Source organism: Miniopterus schreibersii (assembly GCF_964146895.1).
Source record: "Miniopterus schreibersii genome assembly, chromosome: 5".
Classification (NCBI taxonomy): domain Eukaryota; kingdom Metazoa; phylum Chordata; class Mammalia; order Chiroptera; family Miniopteridae; genus Miniopterus; species Miniopterus schreibersii.
Window position 1 is genome coordinate 49,920,455 of NC_138106.1, and position 23,960 is coordinate 49,944,414.

Sequence of the window (23,960 nt, forward strand, 5' to 3'; positions counted from 1 at the left end):
TTATCTTTCTGTGACTTTTTATCTCCTTTTCCTTAGGTTACAGTTGGCAAACGTAGTCTTTAAAAATTACTGTTATTTTTTAAATTAATCTCATGTAAAACTTATGTTTCTTTTGTCAGAGATAGTTATGGTTTATATTTTCTTTTTCATGTGTGACATGATTGGAGTTACATGAATCTTAGATAAACATTTAGTTTTGTGCATGATAACAGTTTTAAAGTTTAGATTGTTTTAAATTTTTCTGCTTTTTATTTTTGTTAGTGCAAAGCAGCTGGTCCGAGGAGAACCCAATGTTTCGTATATCTGTTCTCGGTACTATAGGGCACCAGAGTTGATCTTTGGAGCCACTGATTATACCTCTAGTATAGGTAAGTACTGAATCTGAATATAATGGCTTGTAACTATTAATTGAATCTTGTTTTTACTAATTTAGTGTTACTAATGTATACTTTCACTTAAATATAAAGATGGGTATGCACTGAAATATCTTTTTTCTTAAAGATTGATCTGCAAAAAAGTGTACAGTATTTAAAACTTTACCTTTAAGAATTTAAAATATATTTACTATCTACTTTGAGGTTTCTTGGATTTTTCAAATAAATAATGAAGTTATTCCTTTATAATTGCATGATTTCTTTATGATTACCTGTTTTTAACTTAAACTTGCAAATAAATCTTAAGTATACCTTTTCCTTTCTTCCTTTTTTTTTTTTTTTTTAATTCCCCTGAAATACTCACTTCTGAGCTTGATCAACAGTTGGAGAGTTTGCATTCATTAAGTTTATGATGAAAGTAATGGAATGACCATATTGTTGACATTCCTACTCTGCTGTCTCAATTAGTTATTTAATTTCAGTTTAGATTAAAAAAAAATCTGACTTTTTCATTAGTAGTTTGGCTAAACCCACTAATTCTGTAGAAGGTTTCACAAAAAATCTTTAGTATCAGAAGAAATTGAATAGAGACAATTGACCTGAATAGAGATAATTTACTCCAATCTTTATGGACCTCCTCTTCTACCCCATTTTTGCACAGTAGTAGGAGTGAACATGGAGAGTATGATTAGCTGGACATAAAGAGGAAGCTAAGGAAGGAGGTACAACCTTGCGCTAGGTGCAAGTGGAGGTCAAAACTATTGTTATATATTTTTTCTGAAGAGCATTCCTTAGTCAGAAAAAGAAACAGAAACAGAAACAGAAGCATACAGATAGCAAGCAAATAAACAATAACAACAACAACAAAAACCCAAACCTCAGTAACAGAAAACTAGAAAAAAAACAGAACTTGGACAATTTTTGTCTTTTGAACAAGTAGAAATTCTCTGATATGAACAAAGACCACTAAACGGAAATACACTACCAATTTTAAAATGCTAAAGGGCAAAATGCCAGTGGACCAGCAGTTTTCACCAGCAGTTTTACCCACTAGTTTTACTCTTTGTCTTCCATATTTGTAGCTTGAATCATGCCTAAGAAAGTATTTCCTGTTGTTGGTTCTTTTTTTTTGGTTTTTGGGGTTTTTTTGGTTTGTTTTTTAATGAAAGTATAATTATTTCCCTGCAATTTTTCTAGCATTGTCTTCTGAGATGAATTATTCTGTATTATAGAGGAAAGGAGTGAGTGTACCACCTTTCATCTAGTTGGCTAGGTAAAGGGATATGTTTGAACCTAGATCAAAATAAGTCATTTACCTAATAAGGAGGTACATTTTTTTCACTTGATTTTACGAGTTACTTTAGGCTTTGAGTAAAGATTTTCTAGCAGGTTTTCATATTTGCTTCATTTAACACTAACCTAATATATCAAGGAGGGCTTTTTTGGTCTCTGTTTGCAAAATAGGGGTCTTGGTTGTCATTACTTGGAACTAGACAAAATCAGCTTGAATATCTTAAATGAAATTTTTGTCATTTTTCTAGGTTAGTTAAAAGTAGTCACTGGAGTAGAGATTTTCAGTTCTCTCTCCATAGTGCATCTTATCACATCAGACCTCTTAAATTTGTTGTCCCATGCCATTTCACTATTCTTCCTCCCTGCTGATAGATGGGAAGGCCCAGCAGTGATTTATGTTCATCTGTTTAAAGTACTTGTTGGTTTATACAAAACCCAGCAATCTCAGGCATTCCAGAAACTGTGAAAATGAGCTTTTCCTTGCAGGAAGGCTTAATAGTGGGCTATAAATAGAGTGACCATATAACTTATCTTCCCATTTAGTAATACTTTTAAAAGAGAAAGTAGATTCTATTAGTAATAGCAAGGTAATAGATTTATACCTGGCCTCTTTTGGGTAAGCCAGAATATATGCTTTAAATTATTTTTTAATTTATTAATTAAGTTTTTAACAGCTTTTTCCCACAGGGATTAAGGTTTCCACTTTGACTTAAAAGTGAATTTTCTTATTTGTGAAATAAAGTATATTTTTCTGTCTTCACATTTAAAAATGGTAATATATTTAAACACATTTTTTTCTGTCAGTATTACAACATAAAAGTCAACTGTTTAAAGTCCTAAAATTTTTTCTCAGAATTTGCATTGGCTTAAAACTGTGTACAGGATATTGAACCCTAGGTTGTTGCTACTCTGTAAGCACCTGCTAATGTGCAGAGATTGTGTCACTTTGCCTTATTTTTAAGTGTTATAAATAGGTAGTCATGTCCTATGTTTTGTTACTGTAATTCCCTGTCTTGGTTGTTGAAGACTTGGACATCTGATATTTGATAATAAATAGACTTTACCTTTTTTTGGAATATTATTATTGGCTTTCATTCCTCTTTAGTAAGTTTAACTCTTAATTTTAAAATGCATTAGGGATAGTTTGATGACTTTTTTCCTTTGTTTAGATTGTGCAATCTTTTGTTTGTGATATTTATCCTGTAATCAAAGTACAATTAGAAAATGTATACAAATAGTTTCCAACTCAACCTAGGCTACACAGTATTAATAAGACTTTTATTTGTTTTTCTCTTCAGATGTATGGTCTGCAGGCTGTGTGCTGGCTGAGCTGTTGCTAGGACAACCAATATTTCCAGGGGACAGTGGTGTGGATCAATTGGTGGAAATAATCAAGGTGAGGAGGTTGAATTGGAATTTTGAACTGGAAGTAATTTTGTTACTAGTCTAAGAATGCATATCTCTCTCTCTCCTTCTCTCCCTCTCTCCCTCTCTCCCTCTCTCCCTCTCTCCCTCTCTCCCTCTCTCCCTCTCTCCCTCTCTCCCTCTCTCCCTCTCTCCCTCTCTCCCTCTCTCCCTCTCTTCCTCTCTCCCTCTCTCTCTCCCTCCCTCCCTCCCTCCCTCCTCTCCCCCCTCCCCCTCCCCCTCCCCCTCCCCCCCTCTCACACACACACACACACACACACACACACACACACACACACACACACACACACACACACACACCCCCCCCCCCCCCCCCCCCCCCCAGTTAGATGGGATCCTGGTAAAGCCATTTTGCTTATCTGATGCCAAGAAGGGATATGTCTGTTATTTAAAGTATTTAAACACTCTAAAATCACTAATATATATATAAAGAATAAAAACAGAAAATATGTTTTTTCTAACCATCTACTTACTCTCTGTTCCTCATACTTGGCTGAATACATAGGAGATGCTTGTATCTATTCAATACATAAATATTCATGAAATGGAAGACTGAATATTTACATGTATGAGTAGACCGTGATAGAAGCAGAATTTTGACTCATAGGTTTAATATAATTTTATTTAGTACATCTATAAACACTTTTATTAACAATACCAGATTCAAAATATTATTTTGAAATTAATATTGTCTCTTAAGAACAGTTGGGGTGAGGTAATAATTGAGTTTTTATATGTAATTTTTAAAAGCTTTTAATATTTGAGCTCTTAAAGAATTTCCCACCCCCTTTTAAAAAAAAAAATCTAAAATGTATATATTTAGGCCACTTGATTGGTTCATTCTAAGGTTACAATTTGGCTAAACCAGAAACACCTGTTGTCTTTTGGACTTTATTCTTGATTTTCCAAATGTTTCATAGAAGTGAAAAATTGAAAATCTCCTTAGAGGTCATAGTCCAAGCCTCCATCCAATCCAAGAACTTTCTTAGTTACATTACTGACATACTTTCCAGTGTTTTCTTGAACACTTCCAGTCATCAGATCACTATTTTGGGATGCAGCCTGTTTTGTTTCTACACAGCTTGAATTTAGTTTTATTGTGTTGAGTCGACTCCTTGGCAGCTTTTACCAGTTGTACATAGGACAGTGATTAAGTTATTTTAAAATTCTTGCACTTCATTCTATAAAAATGTTACTTTTGATTAGGTGATTTTGTTAGATGTCAGTGCATGCAGGTGTGGCAAAAAGATGAGTGTGTATTAAATCTTCCTTGCTGTCCATATAATTTCTTATGGTTTGCAACTGCAACCACTATGGTATTTGCAGTTTTTTCTTTTTTGAGTAACTGTCTTTTAGTTTCCACTTGAACCTTTAACCTTTGCTTAACAGATATATTTCCTTCCTGATTCCCACACTACACCCAAATCTAAATTCAAATATTTTTACTTTTTCCTAAAAACCTATGTATTCCCCATTATTCAAATTAGTATTCTCATGCAGGGGCTGGCAAACTTTTTCTGTAAAGGGCTAGATAAAATATTTTGGGCTTTGTGGGCTAAAATGCAAATCATAAAGATATATAACAAGAAAGTAATTTTCCACAAATTTTTTATTGATGAAATTAAAAATATAATAACTAAGTACAATTTTTTTGTGAAACAGTCTACTAATTAGTAGAATGGAATTCTTTTGGCGAGGGTGCTATAACATTTAATTGGGATTAAAGTTATTGTTCACTACCATCAAATTGATTGCAAATGATTATCCAGAACCCATTAAGTCGTATTTATTAAATGTTAGTGTTTTTAAAAAGTGGCCACAAACTAAAGGAAATAGCCCCTAAATCTTATTGTAATGAGTATACAGGAGGTTGGCAAAAGTAGGTTTACAGTTGTAATACAAATAGAAAATACAAAAATGAACTGTTTCATGTACTCATAACTGTAAAGCTCCTTTTGCCCACCCCTGTACAAATCAGTTTGACCTGTCTTTGTACTTCATCTAAAGCAATCTAAAGTTATTATGATGAATTTCTTTACTTTGAAGGTACAGCTCAACCTTATTTTCACATATTTTTTAACAAACATTTTAGGTTTTCAGTTATCTCCATATTATGGTTTGTTCATCACCTGTGTGCTTACATTCTCCTTTTCCAACTTAACATTTTCACTATCAAGTAATCTCAAAGAGAAGTCAAAGATATTAATTAAATCAGAGCTTAATAAGTACAAAATACCTTTTTCCTAAGTTTTTTGTAGATCAGTGATATATCTTTGCTAACATGCATTTGAAGTTTTAATTATATCTTACTTGGTGACATTCCTAGTGCTGTCATATTATAGAGCCCTTGTGTTATTAACAGACTGCAAGGACAACATATTAAACTTCTATCTTTTCACTCCCCAGAATGTGTATGTACACACCATTACACATTGTGGTACTGATTTTTACTTGTAATATATATCATATGTAATATATAAACAAAATATTTGATTGCTTAATTCATTCTCATATTATTTAAAATTTTCTGTGTTTATTACTGACTACAGAGGCAACTTTTAATAGCTTTTGGATCATAGGCCACTTTGATAATCTGTTCATAGCATGCACTCTCATCCAGAAAAATGATACATGCCTGAATTTTGCATATAATGTGAGGTGATCCTTAGGCTTTCTGAAGCTCGTCCTGAAACCCTAGGTTAAGGGTTAAATTAAAGGCTGCATGCAGCTGTATTGCTGAAGTTTGGCGACCTCTTGTGTTGACCTATTGAAAAACAGGAATGTGAAAGAAATACTTGTATTTATTTTATAGCTACTATCAGACTATTGGCTTTGTTTTCTTTCCTTGAAGAAATAAGTCATAATTCCTGATTTGATATTATTTAGTGTCTTGATAAATTTATAACTAAATGAATGAAAAAAATATTAAAACAAGCATGGATGGGACCGGGTACAAATGAACTGATTTAGTCATAAGGAATGAGCAGCACCCCCAAAAGGATGTGCAGGCTGATCTCTTGATTCTTTGGGTTTTTCCAACCCTCTAACCCCCAGTGATCCAGGGTGATGGACCAAAGAATAGGTGCTTTTTTTTTTTTTTTGCGATAAATAGAAAGGTCTTATTCTAATTCTAGATGATTGAGAATACATACTTTTCCCAGTGGTATAATTTTAACATCTGCCCTTCCCTTTTTTTAATTGTGTGAGATATCATACTTATAGAAAAGTACATAAAATATTTGTGCCATTTCGTTTCCTGTAAGTCATGGAGGAACTCAGTTTTTAGGAAATCCAGAAATGTTTATTGATTTTTAAATTATTTTTATTTTTGAGAGAGGAGGAGAGAGTGAGAGAGAGATGAAAGAGAAACATCTATTGGTTGCCTCTTGTACACAGCCCAACTGGGGACCAAACCCCAAACCCAAGACCTTTCATTGTATGGGATGATGCTCTAACCAACTGAGCCACAGTTTAAAAGTTTTGAAAAAATTGGTTTTCCATCTCTTAGAAAACTTAATGTAAAACCTAAAGGTATACTCAAAAGTAAAAATAGGGTAGCCTGTTTGTTTAAATGTCTTATGTTTGTGGTATTGATGCACTCAGAATCTTTGCTCTTTATAATCCTTTTAAGTTTGCCATCCATCTATTTCTCCAGTCTTTATTCTCTGTTACTGTGCAGCTGTTACAGTTATCCAAATCATGCTGTTTTCTACTTCCTACCTATCCTACAGAATGTGCTTCTAACTCATTTGCTTCCTGGATTCCTTAAATAAAGTCAACTCTTGGCTCTCCTTCCAGAGCCCCTTCCTGAATCCCTTCCACACTCCAGTGCAGTGTAGCATTTTCACATCACACATAATCTGTGCTTATTTTGTTGTATTGGTTTTGGCTGATTATAGCCTCTCTGCTGTAGAGGTCCTTGAAGATAGGAACTCAATAAATATTTTGAATGAGCGAGTTAAGTTAAGAGGCTGGAAAATGTTTTAAATGCCTCTCAATTATGTCTTACCTTTGCATTCTTACATTCTTTTGCGCGTTAGATCATATCTTTGCTTCTCAAAGACTATATATTGTATATCAAATAATTCTGATTTTCGGGTTTGATAGACTGATACTTTTAATGCTAGCCTTAAAATAAGGATAGACAACTGGTTGTAGTTAGTGTAGTAAAGGCATCACAAATTACATAATGGTCTATTGTTTTCCTTTTTAAATTAACTTCATAGAGATGTAATTTACATGAAATAAAATGTAGCCACTTTAAGTGTACAGTTTAACGAGTTTAGACTAACACATATAGCCACTATCCTGGTCAAGATTGAAGACATTTCCATCACACCCAAAATACTTGTGTTGAGCCTAGGTGACCAAACAACCCATTATGCCCAGAACTTATGGATTTGCAAGGGTAGTCCTAGGTAAACAGGAATAGTTTGATTACCCTTTTCATTTCCCTTTAGAGTCAAGTCTCCCATCTTCTGTCTCAGGTGACCTTTGGTCTGCTTTCTGTCACTATAGATTAGTTTTCCTATTCTAGAGTTTCTTATGAATGGAATCATATAATATGTTTCTTTGGTTCAAGATCGTGTGTTTTTTGAAATTTTCATTCATGTTGCTTTTATCACCTATTTATTCCATTTTATGCTGAGTTGTATTCCATTATATAAATATATCACACTTTGTTTATCCATTTACCTGTGGGTGGACATTTTACTTGTTTTATAAGAAATTACCAGATTGTTCTCCAAAGCAGTTTTCCTATTTTTCACTCCCACCAACAACATATGAGAGTTCCAGTGTTCTACATTCTTATCAACACATGGTTTTCACAATAATTTTAAGTTTAGTCTTAAAATTACTTTTATCTCTAGGAAATGTCCCTCTTTGTTTTTGTTTAATTCCCTTGTCCTGAAGTCTGTATTTTTTTATAGGTACTCCATCTTTCTTATTAGTGTTTGTATGGTATATCTTTATGCATCCTTACTTACAAGTCTTTATATTTAAAGTTTATTTCTATGGCAGTATATACTTAGGTCTTTTTTTAAAATTGAGTCTGTCAATTTGTGCCATTTAATTGGACCACTTAGACCATTTATATTCAGTGTAATTATCAATATGGTTGGGTTTAAATATTCCATCTTGACCTTTTCTTTGTTATTCCACACACACACACACACACACACACACACACACACACCCATTTAATGCCTCCTTATGGATATAATGAGTACTTCTTAAAAAATTTTCTCTATTCACCTTTTAAAGCTATACCTCCTTGTATTTATTATAGGTTGTTCTAGGATTAAAACTTGGCATCTGTACTTTATCATAGTCTACAAATAATATTATATCACTTCACATAGAGAGTAAGAAACTATAGAGGATATTTCCCTTCCTGTCCTTTGTGCTACTGTTGTCATATTTTACTTCTACAATACTTTTACAATGCTTTAAACACTTCTAAGAAATTTAAAAGCAAGGGGGATATATGACACATTTACCCACATATTTACCATTTTTAGTGGTCTTTATTCCTTTGTGTAGATATGAATGTCTATTTGGGATTTTTTTCTTTCATCCTGAAGTACTTTGTTGCAGTGTAAATCTCCTGGTAACAAACTCTCTTAGCTTTTCTTTGCCTAATATCTTTTGAAGGACATTTTCACTGGATGTAGGATTTCTTAGTTTCCAGATTTTCTTTTATTTAGAAAGATGTCTGTTTTCTTTTGGTTTGCATTGTTTCTCATGAGAAGTCAGCTGTCATTTTTATTGTTATAAGATACCTGTATATAATGTCTCCTTTTGTTTCGGGAAAGATTTTCCTTTATTGGTGACTTTCATTGGTTGATTGTGATTTGGTGTGGTATTTTTAAAATTTATACTACTTGGGGTTCATTGAGCCTTTCATTGAATTTTCACCAGATTGTTTTTATGTATCTGTTCCCCCAGGCCTCCACCCCCATTTTCAGACTTTAATCACATGTACATATGTTTTTCTAGCTTTTTTTTTTTTTTAACCTCCATGCTTCAGTTTTAATAGTTTTTCTTGCTTTTTTTTTTTGGTTCACTAATTGTCTTTCTTCTGTGGTGCCTATCTGCTGTTAGACTTCCAGTGAAGCATTTCACATACAGTATTTTTCAACTGCACAGTTACTATTTGGTTCTTTTCATTATCATTGTTTTAAAGTCCTTATTTTCTAATTCTGTCACCTTTGTCATTTTGAGATCTGTGTCAGTTGACTGATTTTTTTTTTTTTTTCTCCTCTTGCTTCTGAATCATACTTTTCTTCTTCTTTAAAGAGTATTTTGTTTGTCAGTTTTCTTGTTTACACCTAGAGGGCAATTCTAATATCCATTATTTCACAATGACTGCAAGTAGAAGTCCATATTAGTCTCTTTTTTTTCCAGTAATGCAAGCCTTACATGGCATTTTAAATTTATTGAACTACTGATACAAAGTTATACAAAATTGCACTACTTTATATAAGGCTTATAGTTTACAGTTGAGACATGAAAGCAGTTATGGCTCCCTATTAGGTATGCACTGTATTTATACCCAAAGCAATTCAGTAACAACAATAGTTTCTGCAACTTAGGCCTTGCTATTAAAATGTTCTGTAATAACATTACTTATTATATGCACATTCATAGTATTTGCCCACCATTTACATTCCAACCAAAATTCCACACATGTGAAACAATCACTAACAGACAAGAACACTAAACTTGTATGTTTGGTATTGCAAATATACTTAAGCATGAGTAAGTATGGAATTTCCCTTTTTTTTTTTTTTACTTTTAATTATAGCCTCATAATCTTATGTATATATAATATATCTTGTACAACTCAGAAGGATTCATGTTTCATTTTATGGTGTAATCAGTGGAGTTTAAGAAAGTGATTTTTTAAAAAATTTTTGTTTCTGCCCTAATACTGGGTAGACCATTTTAGGGAGTCCACTACACATGTATTTGAATCCCATATTTACCACTGACAAACTGTAACTTTGAGAAATCGGTTTTCCTCAGTCAACCTTAGGTTTCTTTTCAATGTAAAATGGGGTAATAGAGTGTCTATAAAGTTCAAATGAGAGAAAAAAATTGATATACATAGCGCAGAACTTACTGGATGCTCAAATAAATATTTCTTCTCATTGTCCTCTCCTTTCCCTCACTGATGTACCTTTTGAAAGGAGAGCTTACATACACTGTTTCCACTTACTCATTTCAGTTGATTATGGTCTGCGTGTTCTTACGATTGATCTCCCCAAGGTCAGAAAGAAAGGCTTCATTGCCAGCTGCAGTGAATAACTTTTGGGCTTCATTTTACCTGGGCTCATTGTGTCATAAGATACCCATCTCTCTGTCCTTTAAATGTTCTCTTTTCTTGTTCTCTATAGTATCATTGTCTGTGGGGCCTCTTCAAATTTCTTAGACATCTGCCTCCACCTTCTTTTTAAATTTTCTTTTTTCCATATATTTGTGTCTCACTTGTCTCCATCTTTAGCACTCTTCTCCTTCAGTGTGCTTTGCCTGTTATACACTGTCATAGCCACCTAGCACCTGTACATCAGGAACTATCAAAGCTGTTTTTTCTAGCCTCAAGCTCTATTCTACATGATATACCTAATATCCACCACTTGGTGGAGAACTCCTCCAGGCTGTTCTTGAGTGTCTTAAGTACTATTTTCTCTTCCAACTCTATTCCTTCATGCTGAATAGTATCAACATTTTCCACAACTACCAAAATTAGAAACTGAAATTGTTTGTCCTTCAACAAAAGTTCAATAAACAGATACTTTGATATTATCTCCTAAAATTGGTTTATCACAAATGAGACTTAAATTATATCCCAGCTCTCCCTCTAGTTAGTTCTGGTCTCTGAAAAGTTGCTGCTTCTAGGCCTCAGTTTTTCTGATCTCTGAAAATGTTTGGAGTGGGTCAGAGGTTGGCACCTAAGGCCCAGGTGCCAAATACAGTCTTTTGCCTATTTTTGTAAGGAAATGTATGTTTATGGCTGCTTTGTGCTACAGGGGCAGAGTTGAGTAATGACAGAGGCTCTGGCCCACAAAGCCTAAAGTAATTACTTGAGAGCACTTTACAGAAAAAGTTTACAGACCCCGAGGGACCAGAGTGTCTCCCCTTTAGTTTCCATCTCTTTTAGCCAGCCTGGGGAGAACCTGGTTTTAAAATTAAAAAATAAGAAGAAAAAAAATAGAAAAATTGATTACAGTAGTTGAATATTTGGCAAGAGAAATTAAACATAGAACAAATTATAATGTTAGAATCTCTGTTTTCTCATCTAATAGCCTTAGTAATTCAAGAACAAGAATAAAAACCTCCATTGCCACTTTGTAGAGACAGGATAATTAATTTTGGTAGATTACTTTTAAGTAATTGATAGTGAATGAATCAGTGATTTCATTTATTAACTAGTAATTAGCTTCTTAAGTCACAAATATTCATATTTTAAAAGGGAGGAACACGGTTAGTTAAACTCTGGCCACTATTTAGAAGTATAATTACGAGTCTTTTTTAGATCATCACTACTCATCAAAGCAGATTATTTCCCATTGTGATAAAAGATTTTCCGCATGTATGCACTGGTGTATATTGAAGGGGGATTATAAGTGTGTAAAAAAATGCTTAGATAAAAAATTAAATCCAGCACCTATTTATGATTTAAACCCCCCCCAAAAAAACAGCAAAGCGGGAATAGAGGGAATATACCTCAATATAATAAAGGCCATATACGAGAAACTCACAGCCAACAGCATACTCGATGGGCAAAAACTGCAAGCAAGTGTTTTTCTTAAAGTCAGGAACAAGACAGAGGTGTCCACCTTCATCACTCCTACTGAACATAATATAGGAGGTCCTAGCCACAGCAATCAAACAAGAAGAAACAAAAGGCATCCATACTGGAAAGGAAGAAGTAAAACTCATTATTTGCAGATGGCATGATATTGTATATAGAAAACCCTAAAGATTCCACCAAAAAACTACGAGAACTGATGAATGAAGTCAGTAGCAGGATACAAAATAAATATCCAGAAATCAGTTGCATTTTTATACACCAGTGAACTACCAGAAAGGGAAACTAAGAAAACAATCCCATTTACAGTTGCATAAAAAATAAATAAAATATCTAGGAATAAATTTGGCTAAGGATGTAAAAGACCTGTACACAGAAAATTATAAGACACCAAAGGAAGAAACTGAAGAAGATACATATGAGTGGAAGCACATACCGTGTTCATGGATAGGAGGAATTAACATAATTAAAATTTCCATACTACCCAAAGCAATCTATAGGTTCAGTGCAATCCCTATCAAGATATCAGTGGGATATTTCACTGAACTAGAACAAATATTTCAAAAATTTGGATGAAACCACAAAAGACCCACAATAGCCATAGCAATCTTGAGAAAGAACAACAAAGTTGGATGAATCATGCTACCTAATATCAGCTATCCTATTGGCCACAATAAGCAAAACAGCATGGTGCTGGCATAAAAACAGACATATGGTCAATGGAACAGAATAGAGAGCCCAGGAAAAAACCATGCCTTTATGGTCAATTGATACTTGACAAAGGAGGCAAGAACATACAGTGGGGTAAAGATAGTCTAGTTAATAAATAGTGTTGGGAAAATTGGACCAATATATGCAAAAAAAGTTAAACTAGACCACCTTCTTACATCATACACAAGAATAAATTCAAAGTGGATTAAAGATTTACATGTTGGACTCAAAATTCAAAAATCCTAGAGGAAAGCATAGGCAGTAAAATCTCGGACATTTCTCGTACCAATGCTTTTTTCTGATATATCTCCTCAGGAAAGAGAAACAAAAGAAAAAATAAACAAATGGAACTACATCAAACTAAAAAGATTTTCCACAGTAAAGGAAACCAGCAACAAAATGAAAAGATAACCCACTGAATGGGAGAACATATTTGCCAATGATACATCTAATAAGGGGTTAATATCCAAAATTTATAAAAAGTTTATACAACGGAACAGCAAAAACAAAACAAAACAGTCCAATTAAAAAATAGGCAAAGGACCTGAATAGACACTTCTCCAAAGAGGACATACAGATGGCCAATAGACATGAAAAGATGCTGTCAACATCACTAATCATCAGAGAAATGCAAATTAAAATCACAATGAGCTATATCACCTCACACCTGTCAGATTGTCTGCTGTCAATAAATGGACAAACCGTGGAGAAAAGGGAACCCTCAGGTACTGTTGGTGGGAGTGCAGATTGGTGCAACCACTTGGAAAGCAGTATGGAGTTACCTCAAAAAATTAAAAATGGAACTGTCCTACGACCCAGCGATTCCAATTCTGGGAATATATCCGAAGAAAACTGAAAAACTAATTTGAAAGAATATGAACCCCTTTGTTCATTGCAGCATTATTTACAATAGCCAAGATTTAAAAGCAGCCCAGGTACCCATCAGTAGATGAATGGTTAAAAAAAAACCTGGTACATTTACACAGTGGAATACTACTCAGCCATAAAAAAGAAGGAAATCTTACCTTTTGCCACAGCATGGATGGACCTGGAGAGTGTTATGCTAAGTGAAATAAGCCAGGCAGAGAAAGACAAATACCACATGATCTCACTCATATGTGGATTCTAATGAACAAAATAAACAAACAAAATAAAAACGAACTCAGATACAGAGAACAGACTGACAGTTGTTAGAGGGGAGGTGGATTGGAGTGCTTTGTGAAGAAGGTGACGGGGTTAAGCAGAAAAACAAAAAACTTAGACACAGGCAACAGTAAGGCATTAACCTGAGGGAAAGGGTAGGAGGTAGAAGCTGGTAAAGGGATATTTGTACTAGTTCTGTGAACTACATCCATTGATATCTTGATGGGAATTGAGTTGAATTTATAGACTGCTTTGGGTAGTATGGGCATTTTTTTTTTAATCCTCACCTGAGGATATTTTTTCCATTGCTTTTCAGAGAGAGTGAAAGAGAGAGAGAGAGAGAGAGAGAGAGAGAGAGAGAGAGAGAGAGAGAGAGAAAGAAACATCGAGTGAGAGAGACATTGATTGGTTGCCTCCTGCACACGCCCCAACCAGGGCCAGGGACTGAGCTGCAACTGAGGTATGTGCTCTTGGCCAGAATCCAGCCCAGGACCCTTCAGTCTATGAGCTGACACTAACCACTGAGCCAAACCGGCCAGAGCTGGACATTTTAATGATGTTAATTCCTCCTATCCATGGACACAGTATGTGCTTCCACTTATTTGTATCTTTTTCAGTTTCTTTCTTCGGTGTCTTACAATTTTCTGAGAATATGTCTTTTATATCCTTGGTTAAATTTATTCCTAGGTATGTGTTTTTTAATGCAATTGTGAATGGGATTGTTTCCTTCTTTCTTTTTCTGATAGTTTATTGTTGGTGTATAAAAATGATTTCTGGATATTTATTTTGTATCCTGCTATTGAATTCATTTATCAGTTCTCAAAGTTTTGTGGTGGAATCTTTAGGGTTCTCTATGTACAGTATTATGTCATCTGTAAATAATGACTTATTTTACTTCTTCCTTTCCAATTTGGATGCCTTTTATTTCTTCTTCCTGTCTGATTGATGTGGATAGGACTTTCAGTACTATGTTGAATAAGAGTGGTGAAGCAGACATCCCTGTCTTGTTCCTCATCTTAAGGGCTTGGAGTTTTTGCCCATTGAGCATGCTTTTGGCTGTGGGTTTGTCATACATGGCCTTTATTATGTTGAGGTATGTTCCCTCTATTCCCACATTGCTGAGAGTTTTTATCATAAATGAGTGCTACATTTTAGCAAATGCTTTTTCTGCATTATTGATATGATAATGTGGTTTTTATCCTTCATTTTGTTTATGTGGTGTATCATGTTTATTGATTTGCAAATACGGTACCAGTCTTGCATCCCCAGAATAAATTCCACTTGCACATGTAGTATAATCTTTTTAATGTTTTGCTGGATTCAGTACCAATATTTTGCTGAGGATTTTAGCGTCTCTGTTCATGAGGGATATTGGCCTATAATATTTTTTCTTTCTAAGTGTTTTTATGTAGCTTTGGAATTAGGATAATGCTGGATTTGTAAAATGAGTATGGGAATCTTCCCTCCTCTTGAATTTTTGGAGTAGCTTGAGAATAGGTGTTAGTTCTCTTTGGGTGTTTGGTAAAATTCACCTGTGAAGCCGTCCAGTTCCAGGATTTTTGGTTTTGGGGGAGTTTTTTAAATTACTTTCTTTAATGTCACTAGTTGTACTCTGTCCATTCAGATTCTCCGATTCTTCCTGATTCAGTTTTAAAGATTTTATATTTCTAGGAATTTATCTATTTTGTCCAGATTGTCCAATAGGTTGGCATATAGTTGTTTCGTAAAATTTTCTTACAGTTCTTTGGTGTCAGTTGTTACTTCTCTTTCATTCCTGATTTTATTTATTTGGGTTTTCTCTCTTTTATTCTGTTTTTTGTGTTTTTTTTTTAATATATCTTTATTGATTTCATAGAAAGGAAAGGAGAGGGATAGAGAGATAGAAACATCAATGATGAAAGAGTCATTGATTGGCTGCCTCCTGCATGCCTCCAACTGGGGATCGAGCCCGCAGCCCGAGCATGTGCCCTGACTGGGAATCAAACCCCGATCGCCTAGGATCCTGGGTTGACACTCAACCACCAAGCCACGCCCTGCCGGGCTCTCTTTTATTCTTGAGTAGTCCTGTTAAAGGTTTTTCAATCTAGTTTATCTTTTTAAAGAACCAGCTCTTGGTTTTATTGATATTTTGTATTGTATACTTTTCATTTGTTTTTGCTATGATCTTTATTATTTCCTTTCTTCTACTCATTTGGGGCTTTGTTTGTGCTTTTTCTACTTCCTTTATGTGAAAAGTTAGATTGTTTGTTTGAGCTTTCTCTTGTTCCTTGACGTAGGCCTGTAATGCTATGAATTTCCCTTAGAACTGCCTTTGCTGTGTCCCATTGATTTGGGGTTGTTGTGTTCTCATTTTTATTGGTTTCAAGTTACCTTTTGATTTCTTTCATCATCTCATTGTTAACGCATTCATTGCTTAGTAATATGTTATTTAGCCTCCATGTCTTTGTATGTTTTTCGGGGGGGGGGGGTTTGTTGTTGTTTTGTGTGTGATTGATTTCTAGTTTCATACCATTATGGTCAGAGAAGATGCTTGATATGATTTCAGTCTTCTTAAATTTATTGAGATTTCTTTTGTGTCCTAACATGTGGTCTATCCTAGAAAATGTTCCAGGTGTACTTGATAAAGATGTATATTTTGCTGCATTGGGGTAAAATGCTCTAAAGATATTAAATTCATCTGATATAGTATGTCATTTAAGGCCACTGTTCCTTTCTTGATTTTCTGTCTGAAAGATCTATCCATTGATTGCAATGGGATGTTAAATCCCCTACCATAACTGTATTACTGTTAACTTTTCCCTTTATGTCTATCAAGATTTGCATTACATATTTAGGTGTTCCTATGTTGGGCACATAAATGGTTACAAGGGTTATATCCTCTTGTTGGATTGCTCTTTTTATCATTATGTAGTGTCCTCCTTTGTCTCTTACTTTGTTTTAAAGCTATTTTGTCAGGTATAAGTATAGCTTTTTTTTCTTTTTCTCTTTTTTTGCATTTGCATGAAATACCGTTTTCTATTGCTTTACTTTTAGTCTATGTTTCTTTTGTTCTGAGATGGGTCTCTTATAGACAGTGTATGTATGGGTCTTGTTTTCTTTTTCTTTTCTTTTTTTATCCTCACCTGAGGGTATGTTTTTTTCATTGCTTTTTCAGAGAGAGTGGAAGGGAGAGGGAGAGACAGACAGAGATCCATGTGAGAGAGACAGATCAATTGATTGCTTCCCGAATGTGCCCTGAATAGGGCCAGGGATCGAGCCTGCAACCAAGGTATGTGCCCTTGGCCAGAATAGAACCCGGGGACCCTTTAGTCCTTGGGCTGACGCTCTAACCACTGAGCCACACTGGCTGGGGTGTGTCTTGTTTTTTTATCCAAAGTGATTATTGGTAGGTAGGTATTTATTGCCATTTTATTCTTTATAACTGTTCCTCTGTTGTTGTTTAGTTTTGTTTTTTTGTCTTTGAGAAGACCCTTTACCATTTCTTGTCATACTGGTTTGGTGGTAACAAATTTTTTTAGTTTTTTTCTTGTCTGGGAAGCTCCCTATTTCTCCCCATTTTGAATGATAGCCTTGCTGGATAAAGTAGTCTTGATTGTATGTCCTTGTTTTTCATCACTTTAATTTATGCCAATCCCTTCTGTCCTGAAATGTTTCTGTTGAGATATCATCTGTCAGTCTTATGGGAATTTCTTGTAGGTAGCTGGTTTTCTCTTACTGCTTTCAAGATTCTCTCTTTCTCTTTAACCTTTGCCATTTTAATTATGATGTGTCTTGGTGTGGGTCTCTTTGGACTCATCTGGTTTGGAATTCTGCACTTCCTAGGCCTGTGTGTCTTTTTCCTTCACTAGGTTAGGGAAGATTTTGGTCATTATTTCTTCAAATAGGTTCTCAATCCTTTGCTCTTGCTCTTCTCCTTATTGTACCCCTATGATGTGGATGTCGTTACTGTTCATGTTGTCCCAAAGTTTCCTTAAACTATCCTCTTTTTTTTTTAAATTCTTTTTTTTCTTTGTGCTTCTCTGATTGGGTGTTCTCTGCTACCTTGTCTTCCAAATCACTTATTTGATCATCTGCTTCATCCAATCTACTGTTTATTTTTTTCAGTGTATTTTTCATTTCAGATTTTTTTTCTTCACTTTTGACTGGTTCTTTTTTATGGTTTCTATGCTATTGTAGTTTTCACTGAGTTTCTTGTCGTTCTCACTAAGTTTCTTGAGCATCCTTATACCCATTTTTCTGAACCCTATCTGATAAATTGCTTACCTTCATTTCATTTAACTCTTTTTCTGGAGATTTCTCCTGTTCTTTCATATTGGGCATGTTTTTTGTTTCCCCATTTTGGCTGCATTTTTGTGTTTGTTTCTATGTATTTGGTATATCTGCTATGACTCCTAGTCTTGGTAGGGTGGCCTTATATAGTAGGTGTCCTCTGGGACCCAGTGGCATAAACTCCTTGATCACCTGAGCTGGGTGCTCTAGGACTGATCCTTGTGAGAGTTATGTTGGCTACCCTGTTATAATTGAGTCTTAATTGCTATTGGCCTTTTCGTGCTTGGTATTGACCCTTAGGCTGGTTGACTGTGATCATAGTTTACGAGCTGCTTTGCAGGTGCTTATCACACAAAGCAGAACTCCCCTCATCAGGATCTTGTGCCTTCTAAGACCTCCCTTCATATATACCCCTTGTGAAGCTAATTGGATCCCACTCTGATGTTTTCTGAAACTGGCCACTGGATGTATTGGTTCTGGGGCCTCTTGGGAGGGACTCTGGTGCAGGCCAATGTCAAACACTGCCTGTGACAAACCTTGGGCTACCAGTTTAGAGCTACAAATTGATCTAGTTTGCGGTTACTTCTGTTTGGCTTAGGTGTGCAGGAGAAGGACCAAAGCTGCGCACCAAACCTTGGTTTTACCAGCACCAGGCCCATGGGCAGGTCAGCAAAAGTCTCAAGGCACCCTAAGATCCACCTTCACCTGCTTCCATTTGCCACTGCCTATTAGGGTCAGTCACTGAAAGAGCCTCTGGCAATACTTGAATTGCATGAGGTAGTTTCTCAGGAGTTACCAGGTAGAGGTGAGTGGTGTTTAGCAGATCAATACAGGTTCAGTCTGGGTGCCATTACTGAGTCTGAGGCTACTCAGCAAATGTCCCAGGGTATACCAAGTCTGCCTGCCACCTTTTGGGTGCTCGTACACCTTTGTGGTGGGGCAGGGTCCAAGCAGTCGTCACAGTGAGTCCAGCAGAGTTACATCCGGCCCCAAACACACCAAGATTTGGCCACGTGATGAGAGGCCTCTGCTCTGGTCGTACATGTGAGAGGAAGAATGTCCCTCATCCTAGAGCCACACCACTCAGTCTATCCCAGAATCTGCCCATAGCCCAATCTCAGCAAGAGGGGGCAAGGACACCAGGAATTGGGAATGTGAGACTAGTGGATCTCCCAGGATGCAGTGGTGCTCCTCAGGCTTAGGAGAAGGTGGGGAGAATGGCCCCCACCCCAGAGCCATACAAATCAGTCTGTCCTAGATTCTGCCTCGCCCTTGGCATAGTAGAGCCACTAGGAGTTAAGAAGGTGGGGCCTCTAGGAGCCCGGAGAGTGGGGCTAGTGAATCTCCCATGAGCAGGAGACACCAGTCAGGTTCACTGGAAAGTGAAGGAATGGCCCGCGCCCCAGAGCCACACAACTCAGTCACTGACACCCCCAAGTCTGCCCAGACCTCTACAAACGCCCAAGTAGCTGACTCCTCAGCAGGATGCAAGCTTTTCAGGGTGGGGTGACAGGGAGTCCAGAGGGTAGGACTATTACATTTCCCCAGGCTGATGCAGTATGAAGGGGAGTACTCTACCCAAAAAAGATGGTATCTGCAGTGTGGAAGGAGAACTCAGCTCAGGGATCTTGGCAGTTGTCCCTTCAGCTCTCTCCTCAGATTAACCAACCCCAGTCTCTCCTCATGAGACTCTAGTCTGCTCCACCAGAGCCCAGGATGAGTGGCTGTGAATGAGATTTTGTGTGTTGATCCCTTAAGAAGGTGCCTGTGTCTCTAGCAGACTCCCGCTTCTCCTTGGTAGACAGAATCCAGGCTGAGTTTCACAGCCAGATGTTATGTAGGCACCACTTTCCGGCTCTGGTTCTCTGAGCTGGGGAGCCCAGCTTGAGGTTTAGACCTCACGCTTCTCGGGGAATCCCCCACAGCTGAGCTATCCCTCCAAAATCTCAGTTGCCTCCCATGGAGGCAGGGCCAGCCCTTTTCGTGTCTCCTCTCTTCGTGCCAGTCTCAATGTGGCTTCTTCTGTTAATCCTTGTTTATAAGACTTCTTTTCAACTAGTCTCCAGTCAGTTATTCAAGATGATTGCTCCATAATTTTATCGTTTATTTTATTATAGGTTAGTTGTAATTCAGTTTGATTCTGGAGGAGGTGAGCGTACGTCCCCTTACCCCGCCGCCATCTTGGATCATCTTCTTGTTTTTTAATAAGAATCCTTTGTGTATTCTAGACACAAATCCTTGCAGAATATATGTTTTACAGACTTCTCTCAATCTGTAGCTTGGCTTTTGACTTCTTAAGAGTGTCTTTTGAAGAACAACACTTTTAAGATTTTGATAAAGGCCTAAAAGTTTTAAAGAAGTCTAGAGATAGAGAATTAGAAGCAACAACAACAACAAAATACTGAACTTCTTACTTTGCTGTGATTATTCACGGGTTATCACCACAAATCAAGTATGTATCATCACATTTCACTGTGCAGCTATCCTTGAATTGTAAGTGGTTTAATATTTTACTTCAACAAACTTGTTTTATACTAGGCCCTAGAATTATAAAGATGAGTTATAGATGTCATTTTTCTTGAGAGTGCTCATTTTTAGTATTTAGTGTGTCTTCCCTTGCCAGCCAGGTCCATGTATTTCCCTTGTTTGGTCCCCAATGCAGCTCTGGAGGCAGTGAAATGCTCACTATATTTTTATCTTGTGTTGTAGTTATACTTTTTCCACACACAAATACATAATAATTTCTTCATTCAGGAAATGTTTTGGTTTTTTGTATCCTCCATATATCATACGTAGTTCCTTGTACATGTCACTAAATATTCAATGATTGCATGGAATTATTGATGACCATGTTTAAGTGTGGTTCTCCTCATTATTGATAATAAAACCTTGGACTATGCTTTTTTAAGTGAGTAAAAGCTGTTCTCATTTTAGATGCCATCATTGCAATAGGTTGTTTTTTAGTTAAAGATGCCTGATTATGACTTGAATATTTTTTAGTGATTTTTTTTTTTTACAACCCTGATATAACATTATTATTATTGTTATTTTATTATTGTAAAAGTCTGTGTAGGGTAGAATAGCATAAGTCTGTAGTTCGTTAAAAATTAAACATCTTTCACAAAGTCTGCTCTATTTAATGAGTTATGTGTTTTATAACTTTGGAATTCCTTTTCCAATGCAACCAATACATTGAAACATAAATACTATATTTGTAAGTGTATAGAAAAATATGGTAATCACTTATTTTCTCTGTCTAGGTCCTGGGGACACCAACAAGGGAGCAAATTAGAGAAATGAACCCAAACTACACAGAATTCAAATTTCCTCAAATTAAGGCACATCCTTGGACTAAGGTGAGTCAAATAGAGTTTTTAATTAAAGCACATTAACCAATAGTTAACTAAAACTTGGGTTTTTCATTGTTCTTAAACTAAACTATTTTGAGACTAAATAGCTGCCCGAGTACAAAGTACTCAGTTCTGCATGTAAATCTAGTTGAGTAGTTGTACTTTGGTGTTTCACAAACTTCATATAGCTTTGTCTCCATTGATTTCCAGTCAATTGTTTCCATTCTGCGTTTTTATTTGTAGGGTAAGGACAGTGTAGCTGTATCATTAGAATATGTAATTTTTTTAGCAAAATTCATATATAAATTTTGACTACTTAAAACTCAGAAGTTAATTTCTTTACATAGTTAGAGGTGCTGATTAGTTGAGTATCATACAGCATATGAAAACATATTTCATGTATTTATTCTTCTTATAAACTAGTAGTATATAGACCTTATTATAGATGATAATAGTGTGTGTTTTCTCCTTTTGTTTACTTTCCTATTGATGTTTTGGAAGCAGGAATAAAAAGCAAATTTGATCTTGCTAGGAGTATACATTGAAAGCAGTTGATAATAATAGGATGTCACTAGCCATTGGAAAGTCCAACCTCTACATTAGATGGAACCAATTCTAAGAGCATAAGTACTAATCTAGCAGAAAACTATTTTTGGCTTTGACACTTAATAGAAATGATTTTGAGAGATTTTATTAAAAGGGTTTTTCCCACTTCAGTTTGATCTATGAGATTAAGTGTGCAGAGGGGGAAAAAATGTCTCAATAGGATTTATAGCTAGCATGAATCTCTAGCTTCCTCATTTTACAGATTCAGAAACTCTGGCCAAAGATACTAAATGAGTTATCCAAGATTAAATGGGTGGCTGTCACAAAGCCAGTAAACTTCTTATTCATGTGCATGCACATGTGTTTATGCCAGGTCTCTTAAACTTCTAGTTACATGCTCTGCATCCCCCTGTTCCCATTTACTTGTATTTCGTTATATATATTTTTGGGTTAGAAATGTTCAACTTTTTAATGTGTATTTAAAGTAGAGATGCCCTATATTTAAAAGTGTACATAAAACAATTTGTTTTGAATGTTGGTAAGTTCATTTAATTGGTTCTAGATTTTATAATGAGATGAAGTAATTTAGGGCTATAGTTGAAATAATTTACATTCCCAGATTCAAAGTATATGTCTTTTTCTCTCTCTAAATTGTATAATAATTTCCTTCAAGTTCTCATAATCACATTACCTCTCTTCACTTAAAAAACACACACCTCCTATTACTAATTATTTATATGTTATTTAGAATCAAAGACCTCAGTAGTGTTTTAGTGCCAAAATTATAGGCAGTAGCTTTCACTGAACAAGATGTTGCCCTCTCCCCCCTTATTAAATTTATAACAAACACTAAATATTCTGAGATAAACTGTTCTTTTGTCTTTGTATTTAAAGTTTATTTTGAATCTGGGTCAGAAGATATTTAGGGTCTCTCACCTGACTCTAAAGAGAATCCCAGGTGGTCTATTTGGATTTAGAGGCTGAGTTGAATCCAGTAAAGTTATTCCAAGTTAAAGTGCTTGTAAGTGGTTTGTAGTGTACTATGATTTCAACTATATTGAAGAAAAACGAAAAACAAAAAACAAAGAGAATTCTATCTATTGAGTAAATGTAGGGACATATTAAAAACTGTTAATAGTTTAGGTGAGAAGAATGTGGGTGATTTTTTTCTTTCTTTTGCATTTCCGCATTTTCTGTAATAAGCAAGTTATTTTTATGAAGAAAGTAAAGCTCTAATTTAAGTATTCATCACATTAATCTTAATATAGGTTTTCCAAGCAATAAAATGCTGAAATTGAGGTTATGAAATCTTATTTATCAGTCCTGTCCTCGTTTTTTGTTGTTGTTTTTTTAAATCAAGACTGCCACTAATATTAGTATGTGTCGCATTCTGCACTTTTTTCCATGGATTGTATCTTTTCAATTCAAATATTAGCCAGGATGGAATATGAGGAATGTTTGATTATAATTAAAATGCAGCCCACAGAAGACTTGTGGTAAATTTGTATGCTTTACCCCTTTCTTTACCCTTATGGGTTCCTGATGTTTCTATATCTTACACTAATGTTTTTCAAATTTGATTAATCTATATAAAGCCCTTGTATTTGTTTTATTTAGATTTCCATTCCTATACCTTGGGTAGAGTAATAACTCAATTCTCCTACCTATTTTGTCTGTTCAAACTACTGTGAACTCTTCATTCATATAGTGTGCCTTGACATAATTTGGTTTCACCTGGTACAAATGCATTTATTACGTAATAAGGGTACTTATGTTAATTTCTTTTTAGTGCACACAACTAAGTTGGTGTTACCATGGTTGTAAATAGAAAACCAAATTCAGACACAGAAATTTCATGACACTACTCTGTCATCTAGATGAATCTAGATGGTCCAAGATATGCTTATATTAATTTTTAAAAATAGGTTTTATGAATATGAAAATACAAAATTTTCAATTTCTAGAGGGAAGTCAGTCTCCATGATAGCGGACACCAACTTGAGAAATGTTCTCTTATACTAGTCAGCCAATGGA

General features: G+C 35.4%; 1 protein-coding gene across 7 annotated transcripts in view; it reads left to right on the forward strand.

Annotated features, from left to right (window-relative positions):
• Positions 1–23,960, forward strand: part of GSK3B (glycogen synthase kinase 3 beta) — a 165,849-nt gene that overhangs the window by 110,185 nt on the left and 31,704 nt on the right. For all 7 annotated transcript variants that reach the window (XM_081137572.1, XM_081137570.1, XM_081137574.1 and 4 more), the window contains 3 exons: positions 262–368; positions 2,966–3,063; positions 21,291–21,386. In XM_081137572.1, the coding sequence (XP_080993698.1) occupies positions 262–368; positions 2,966–3,063; positions 21,291–21,386 (301 nt within the window). The remainder of the gene's footprint in view (positions 1–261; positions 369–2,965; positions 3,064–21,290; positions 21,387–23,960) is intronic.